This window comes from Mesitornis unicolor, unplaced genomic scaffold (genome assembly GCF_000695765.1).
Source record: "Mesitornis unicolor isolate BGI_N332 unplaced genomic scaffold, ASM69576v1 scaffold52280, whole genome shotgun sequence".
Classification (NCBI taxonomy): Eukaryota; Metazoa; Chordata; class Aves; order Mesitornithiformes; family Mesitornithidae; genus Mesitornis; species Mesitornis unicolor.
The window spans coordinates 2,278-11,615 of record NW_010157260.1 but is presented as its reverse complement, the minus strand read 5'-3'; the positions used below and the strand labels follow the sequence as shown (position 1 = coordinate 11,615).

Sequence of the window (9,338 nt, the reverse complement as noted above, 5' to 3'; positions counted from 1 at the left end):
CCTCATTAAAGACTACTTTAAAAAAAACCCAATACTACAATGACCTCTGGCTTACAGAATTAGAGTTCTTTATCTGATACCTCTGATTGACTCTTTTTAGCTGATGTTTTTCATAAAAATAGTGCTGTACTATAGAAGTCACCAGAATGAGATTATGATTTGCTCTAATGCAGTGAAAGAAACAAGTAACAGTGTAAGCAGGTTATAATTTTAACTGACAGATAAAAGATGACATGACAGAAAGAGGAAAACATACCATATAAATAAAAATGTATACATACACTATATACACAGACAATATGAAATCCAACTGACATTTTTAGCAACAAGCTTAATTCTTTCTGCCTGTTTTCCCCCAATAAATCTGCACCTTTTCTTACTGAAACTAATTCACTCATAAAATAAATAAAATTGGAAGTTACGTTTTCTAATTTCTAACAAATACACAGAGAAAGTTCCACTGCCTAAAGCCTTTAGAATGAGTCTTTTGTTTTGCCAGATTCTTACCTTAGCTATTTTTGATGTTACCATCACTTTTCCCTGCTTGACAGGTTTACTGTGTTGCACCACTTGACATATATCCTTAGACTTCTGCACCATTAAAAATTCATGCTTCCTCTACAACAAAATGTAACAATGAATTAGATTTCACTTGTTACCTATAAAGGAAGCAGGTACATGTAAGAACAAACCTTACTTGTAGATTCTCTAAACGAGCTTGTACTTTTCTTGCTTGACCTCCCAACCTCTTGTTCAGCTCAGTTGCATCATTTAACTGAAAGAATCAGAAAATATTAAAGTATCTGTAAATTCAAAATGGTGCTGAAAGTACTTTCAGTCATTCATACAATTCTTGCCTTACAGAAAGAAAAAATCAGTAATTTTGCAAACTTAAACTGTTCAAATATTTAAAGTTGTTGACTGTAACTTGTAAAATTATTGATAACAGGAAATAACTCATTTTACCTGTTTTTTTAAAGAGTCATTAATTTCCTTCAAGGTGTCAAATGATGACTTTAACCTCCTATTTTCTTTAGTTATTTCTCTCAAGGCTTCTGTCAGCTGTTTAACTTCTGCCTCATGTTGCTATAGAAATATTAAATTAAAAAATATGATTTACAATTCTAAACTATGTTACATTTTAGTGTCAAAATAACAGGATAAACTTCAAAGACCAAGTTGGTAATTCTGTATGGCCAAATCTCCACAATCAAACAGTAGTGAGAAAGAACAATATCCACACTGCATACTAAGAAGTATCTCTAAAGAAACAGAGTCAACCCGAGTCAAAATGCCAACCAATTGCTCTTATTCTTTTCGGATTCAACCCAAAACTGATGATATGAATGCTTACATTTCTCAGATAAGTCAGATGTGGGAAATGTTTGTGAACTAAAACCAATGACAAAGCTTTTATTTACAGCTTATTCTTCCACATAATGACAAAATACTGTGATTCTGTTTTCCAGCAGCTTTTGAGGTTTCAACTAGTTTTTCTGGCTTTCTCACTCTGAATCATACAGAGCAAGAAACTAAACCTATGCCTCTTAGATCAGCACTCTAGTTTACAGCACAAGCATATGAATTGCTAAGTACAACCTGCAAATCCACTGCCATGCTTCTCATTCCCCTGAATCTTATTTTAGACTTACTCTTCTCTGGATGCCAGTGTATTTGGTGTACCTCAGATTTGATAGAACAGCAGTTTTATTTTACTGAAAATATTCCAGCTATTGATACTATCTTTCATTTCTTCCCTTCCATAAATTCACTATTCTTCACTCACTCACACACTCATTCTCTATTTTTCCATTTCCAGTCATATCCTCTTTTCCTACATGTGCAAATGACAAAAATAAAGCACAGAAGAAGTTTAAAGGAAGTAAGCCCTGAAGGTACCCTTCTTTGTCAGCTTGACAGCGTGCTGACTCATCTCATTTAAACTATACTTTTACCTTGAGAGGTTGGACAAGCTGATTCTTGTGGTCTCTTCCAACCTGGTATTCCATGATTCTATGATCCTGTATTTCTGCCTGGAAGCACAGTAGCTTCTTTCCAGCTATACAGGAAACCATCTACAATTATTATTTTTTCTCAACTGCTGTTCCTCTTCAGTCAACAGGATCAAAACAGCTGTGTGCAGGATATTCTTGTCTAAAGCACCTACCCACACTTGGCTAAGGCGACATAAAATGACAGATCTCTTACTCACATCAATAAACATGGAGACACCACTGACATATAATGAGCGCACTCTATCACACCACGTGAAATGTTTCACTTCCATTTTCTACATACACACTCCAGAGCTTTATCTGAAGTTCAATAGCTGCTCTAGGAAGAATCCCTAGACAATTATTAATCTGGAAAGTAAGTAGAACCAATTCAGCTGTTAAGCTAGGGTTATAGGTGATGCCAGGATGTGCAAACCATCCACTTCTGTAAGAAAATCAGATGACATCATCCATATCATAACCATTTCACTCCTGCCAGATGTTTGCCTAGTCTATTCTTAAGTCCTCCGATACTGGAAACACTGCAGTCTTACCAGTCTACCCGTCCCTATGCTTAACTATACTTGCTTAGATCTAGTTTTTTTCCTAACACTTGACCTGACTTTCCCTTACTACTACTATTACTACTACTACTTCTACCACAGATATGAAAATAAAAAAATATTAGTTTCTTCCTCTTTGTTGTAGCTTTTGTGTAGCTGAAGTTTGGCACCTTCATCCTCAACTCATCCTGTATGCTGAACCCATGCATATGCTCACCATCCTCTCTTTATGCAGCTGATATTTCTATTCAAGTGCAATACTGTACACTCACACCTTCTGCATAATATAATGCTTTTTTTCAGACCCACCGTATTTTCAATTTGTCAAGATCCATTTTAATCCTAATGTTATTTTTTCAGCATGAAATTTCCCCTCACTTGCCATTTTCTCCAAACTTCATGAATCTTCTCTTTCTTACCATCAAGCTTTTATTGAAAGCACTGAATAATACTGAACAGAAAAGATATTCCAGCAACCCCTACATATATTCTTTCAACTTTACTGTGGACTACTGTCTCAGTACAGCTTTAAACCAACTACATTATGCCTGCATTAGAGTTTCCTAATATGATTATGAAAACGCCATGCAAACCTGTATAAAACTTTTCTAATTAAGTCCAGTCATATATATAACTACTACTCCTCTATTAGCAATGCCTGTTACGTTGCTGTAATGGAAATTGGACTGATTTGACAATTTATGATTAACATACACTAGCAGTTATTTACTGCATTGTTTTCTGCATTGGGCTGTTTGTTCATAGCTTGTTTCAGGATTTATTTATGTATTTGTTTTGAGAATCGATATCAAGTTGATAGCTGTACAACTCTTTCCTTTCTGAAAACAAAGGCACGGCAATTGTTTAGTCTAATATTCCATCTGACCTCCATAAATTTACACAGATAACCACTAATTTTTCCTGGGTTTTCATCGGCCAGTTCTCTAACTGGTGGAACATTCTTAAAGCCCAGAAGATTTGAAACATCCAAATTAACACCTTAATCTATTTCTTCCCTGTTCAAAAGTTGAGGTCTCACTCCTCTGACACTCATTTCCCCTTTTTAATGTGCAATCTATCCTTCCTCAAAAGCTTGTGGAAAAGGTTTATCTGTACAATTCAAAGAAATTTAATTCCTCAGCTTAAGGTTTTAACACTAAGGACACATATTTAAGGACTTCTCTTGGCGATCTTCTGGATAATTACCAAAAATTTTCACAAGACCTACATTTAATAGCAAACACACACAAGAACACTGTTGTCGAACACATTTTTCCGTTGTTGAAATCCTATAATTTCATTTTCTCCCATATCCCCAAAGTTACGTTGATTTTTTCATTCTTTGAACTTTTTGAGTGGTTTTTTTTGCTAAAGTGGTTTTTTTTTAAAGCCTTCCTAAGGAAATCTACTTCAACTACATCTAATGCAAAGATACTCATACATACAATTACAAATAGACCACAATTTTTTCTGTAATACTGGTCATATAGTTTTTACTATTATAGATATAAGTTACCTTTCTTTTCTAAATTTTAACAGTGAAATGTATCTACACATCAGACAACTAAATGCACCATTCTGAAACAGAAGCCATACAAGAACCCTAGCAATACTGTTTGGTACTTTTTATGTAAACCTTTCATTTGAGCATTTCAAAAACTTTAAAGAAATAAGCATTATATCCAGCAAAAAATGCAATGGCTTAAGATAATTACAAACAAGTTCAACAGCATGTGGAGCAATAAACATTATTAAATATATTACCATACCTCTTTCATAATTACAAATTTTGTGTGAACTTCTTCCTCAACACTTTTTATTTTAGCCAAAGCTGCTTCATGTCTAAAAAACAATGCTTCTCGCTCTGTTAGAAAATGCTCTCGCTTCTGGAGTTGCAGAGCATGTTCCTGCTGTGCTGAACTTTCTCTCTGTATCAAGAAAAAAAAAGTTGAAGCAGCTTTAAAATCCATGAAATTATCATAGTTTATACTTAATTTGTATTTTCTCTTCCAGAGACATGCTTAGATTTTTGTAAAATTATAATGTGTTACCCAACAGTTTACTAATTAGAAGTATCCTGATGGTTGCCTATGTTCAGTTTCCCCACACATTAACCCTAATGACTTTGATGTGCATCTGGATGGCTTGGCCTCCCTTAATACAAAATTTAGCTCTATGTGGTTTTTCAAGTATAAACCTAGACAATTAAACCTAGTCTTTTGCTTCCAAAAGTTTTGGATAATGGTATGAACTGTAAGAAAAAACAGAGTCTGGTGCAACTGTCTATGCTGAATACTGGATTACTATATTGTTTCTTCAATTAGTAGGAAGCACCCCTGAAAAAGTGGTGAGGAAAAAGAAATACAAAATTATTTTTATCTCAAATAGTGCAAAGGACAGTCTTGGCAGGGAATATAGCAGAAGCATGGGAGCTATTACAGAATAAAATCATAAAGGGTGTTCTTCTCATAGCGACCCAGGCCTGCTAGGGGATGAACCGTTGGGATTCCCCAGCTGCACAAATGTAAAGATAAGGCAGAATGAAGGGTTTTCACTGGGGACCATGAAGGCAAGCACTCTTGAATGCCTAGAGTCAGGGGAGTAGTTTCAGATGTCCTCAGAAGAGGCAATGCTTGCAGGTGTTTCCCTCTGTGCCCACAATCCCAAGAAACTCCTCTTGGATGTAGTAGTACTGTTCAAACTCCCTCAAGCTGAATTTTATCTGATCTACCCACTATGCAAGTCAAAGTACCAGTACCAAATCAGTGAATTAATACAGGGGAAGAGGTGGATGATGACAGAGTTTTAGTATATAACTAACTGTGATATAGCAAAAGTAATAGTAATAAGTAATAGTTTCAGTATATAAGTCAGTTTTAGTATATAAGTAATAGTGATTTAGTATATAAGTAATGCTCAAATTCTCTGTCAAAAGTGAGACACTTCATAAACTTACTCAACAAAATTTTGAAGGCGATTCCAGTTCCTACCTGGAGCTTCTGATGTATGACAAACAATTCATCATAAATTTGGCTGATGTGAGGCGGTATTAAGCCTTGACTACTGCATGCTTGAGCACCAGTTCCACTCAAAATTTTCCTTACCAAACCACCAGTAATATTTTGGTCACTATTTTCTCGTATATTTGCAGATAAGTGGGATGGTAAGGTGCTGCCTATGAAAAGGAAAAACCCATTTTACATTAAAAAATTAGCCTTAGATAAATAATGACATGAGTGTTGTCCCAAAACAGCAAAAGCTTAATTTAGGCATTTAGAGTGACAAGTATAGAGCGAGAGGTATCAAAGTGAGAAAGCAATCTCCTAAAGAATTATGGAGAATTGCTCAAAGCTGTGTTCCATGACGTGTTTAAACTGATCAGTGAGTAGAACTATGACTTCCACTTCAATGTAGAAATTCCATAGGTATCTGTATGAAATTAAATCATAATATAGACAAAATCTCCTATTATTTTCGTAAGGGCTTCAGGGAAGTGATTTGCTGCTGACTAAAACTTGGCTTGACATCCAAGTTAACAGAAGACTTCACAAACTACTGGACACAACATGAGGAACTGCTCGATATGACAGGTAACAGTGTAAGAAGCTGATGAAGGTTGCAGATAGCACAGTGAGGAATGGCTGGATTTCACAAACAATCAAATGGTCAAAATTCACAGACAATTGAAGAGAAGTACTGAGATCTTTTGGGGAAGAGATATCTTGCAAGGCCAACTGCACTTAGGTACCACATCAGGCCAAGATTACCTAGGAGACAGTATCAGAAATACAAATTTGTGTCCTGTGCTGGTTTTCCCTGGGATAAAGTTAGTTTTCTTTGTAGTAGATGGTATGGTGCTGTGTTTTGGATCTGTGACCAAAACAGTATTTATAACACAAGGATGCTTTAGTTATTCTTGAGCAGTGCTTACACAGAGTCAAGGCTTTTCTGCTTCTCACACCACCTCACCAGAGGGTAGGCTGGGGGTGCACAAGAAGCTGGGAGGGGACACAGCTGGGACACCTGACCCCAGCTGACCAAAGGGATATCCCACGCCATATGATGTCACGCTCAGCATACAAAGCTTCCTACTGGGGTAGGGGAAGAGTGAACATGCAGCTCTGTGGGGCTGAGCTGCCTGTAGGGGTTAAACCACAACAGGAACAGATGTAGCAAAATTCAGGCCAATGAAGTAAAGTAATTAAGGATAGGTTGCTTATTTGACAGGCAACCAGGGAAGAGAAAAGAAGGACAATGAGAAAGAGCATGAAGAGACAGGAAAAAGGTTCCTACATAAGCAAATGAGATAATCAGGACTAATTGGTGGTATTCATCAGGGTGAGGAAGGAGAGCATAACTTGTACAATGCCACATAAATCATAACAGAAAAAAAAGGAAAAATAAACAAAAAAGGTAGTCATTCATATCTGAAACAAACGTTTGTGGTATTTACCAGTTTCGTATTTATTTTGCCTTTGATCCCAGTTACTGTAAAGTATGCGTTTTTCCTGGTGCAATTCAACTTTTTTTCTTTTCAGAAATAATGTGTTTTCAGAAAGCTTATACTCTCCCCACCTATTTAATACAACTCTTGGTGGCAGTCTGTTACAGTTCCATTGAACTATTCTGCCTGGCTTCTGAGTTTCCTTTTAGCCACTTTGGGGTTGGTTGGCTGGCTGCTGTCTCCACACTTCCAGATACACTCTCAAAAGAATACATGAATGTTCCTCCAAACCTAAAACTCCCCATAAGAGACAGAGGTACACTGATTCACAAACTCCTCCAAATGCAGCAGCATTTTCAAACATTTGCAGTGAATTAATGCCAGCTGGTTCCTGCTACAATCTTCCAGTTAGAATTTTCCAAGTTAACTGAACAACAGATAACCCCCCTCTCCCTGTCCCTGTCCCTGTCCCTGTCCCTCTCCCTCTCCCGTTTTCAATCCTTAAACTGCCAAAAGACATCTGACTTAGAGTTGTAGTATTTGTTAATGCAGTCGGCTACTTCAAACAAAACAAACCAGAACAAAAAACCCAACAAAATCCACCCTGTTTCTTCATTCATATTTTATAAAGTAACCTGGCAACCAGTTTCATAAAAGGTTGATTTTTTTTTAAATGTATGTTAGTGTTGCATCAAGTATGACTAGACCTCCTGAACTAAATCTAAAGGAGTGACTCATAGTCACATGAAAGGTTAAGTCCCCAAATTGAAATACATTTTAGCTGGTTATTGTGTTTCTGAAATGAATAGAAATACATTTACTAGCAAAAGTTTTAAATTACATTATAATTCACATAGTTGTACAAATATTTAAAATTCAATATTTATTACCTGTTTCCACATACATAGCTGTGTTTTGAACTGCATCTGTTTCAGAGCAATTAATGGTTTTTTCTTCTATGTCTAGACCACTTGAATCACAAAAAGAATCTTGCACATCATGAAAACTATAAAAAATACAAACAAGCAATAATTTGAAATTACTCAGCCTCTTTCTAACATACTACATTTAAGCACCGAGAGAAGTCTGTATAAAAATGTTGTAAACATTGCTCAATCTAAGATTTTGATATTTGACTGATAACAAATAGCAGAGTTAAATCATTTGGATGGCAGGCATTATTATTCATAAGATTTTAGCCACAACAATTAGTAATGTTGCTGACTTAAAAGTGGTAACGATAACTAGAATTTTCATGCTTACTGTAAGCACATGTATGCAGCAGGTAAAACCATCACTCTTCTCACCACCAACCCCCAAATTCCAGGAAAGCTAAAAATACAAGCCCCATTTTTTCATTTTTTTTTTCATATTTGGTGTAAAGTAGCCCTGAAAGAGATTCCTTGGCTTTTGGAGTCAAATTATCTCTAAATAAACTTAAAGTTGTTCATCAGCTTGAGCTATTTGCTTTCATCCTAGTTCAGTTTACATCCCTGTATCCCATGAGGAATTCCAACATAGATTAGAGTAGAGTAGAAAGTGAGACAATACTCCTCACCAAAACCAGCATTCACATTATTTCATACATCAGCCACAAACAGCTCTTCACTTAATAAGAAAACAAGAATTTTAAACCAACTTCTGGATCTGTGCAATCTGAATGTATTGTTTACTCATCGTTTATCTGGATTATGAGAGATAATAAATGACACAGGAGAGCTAAAGAGAAAACATCTCTTACCAATCCCAGTCTTTAAAACTTTGTAGGAAAACACCAGAAGACCTGATGCTGTTCCCTCTTTCACTTTCAGTAAATTCTGACTCTAAAGAACATCTGGATAAAGAAATAGCTGTATTTGCCAGTGAGCTGTCCATGTCACCTGGAATATATAAAATAATAATTGTACTTTGCATTTGAGAAGCTGACATTAAGAAATTGACAAAGACTTATTAGAAATGCTTGCCATGTAATCATGTAACCCCACTGATGCAGCCTGGAAAATGAACGAAGAATAACTTCAAACTACAGAAAGACATTAGTTTTCAAACCAGGCTTGCCTTTTTGAAGTTTTACAGCTTGCCTTCATATGCTAATTTTTCTATAACCAAAGCCTGATAAATACATTGTTTTACCCTGCTGTCCACATGCACCTGCAATGTGTTTCTCAAGAAGCTCAAAGACATTCTAAATATTAAATATATACATATATGTATCTTTAAAGCCAAATGTATGCATTATGAGGTGGACTGCTACCAACTACTTCAAGCAGGACTTAAACATAAACAGGGTAGGAACCAGCGTCCTAAAGCATCCCTTGTGTTCTTCATGTAAATGTT

At 35.9% G+C, this 9,338-nt stretch overlaps 1 protein-coding gene across 1 annotated transcript in view; it reads right to left on the bottom strand.

The window, feature by feature from the left end:
- The window catches only part of CCDC138 (coiled-coil domain containing 138), a gene marked incomplete at its 3' end in the record, with an annotated part of 16,683 nt that extends 7,807 nt beyond the window's left edge, over positions 1–8,876 (bottom strand). The window contains exons 1-7 of the mRNA XM_010179237.1: positions 8,743–8,876; positions 7,892–8,007; positions 5,548–5,732; positions 4,327–4,485; positions 967–1,086; positions 698–775; positions 508–618 (exon numbers count right to left, since the gene is read on the bottom strand). Coding sequence (XP_010177539.1) covers positions 508–618; positions 698–775; positions 967–1,086; positions 4,327–4,485; positions 5,548–5,732; positions 7,892–8,007; positions 8,743–8,876 — 903 coding nt within the window. The remainder of the gene's footprint in view (positions 1–507; positions 619–697; positions 776–966; positions 1,087–4,326; positions 4,486–5,547; positions 5,733–7,891; positions 8,008–8,742) is intronic.
- Between the last annotated feature and the right edge of the window lie 462 nt (positions 8,877–9,338).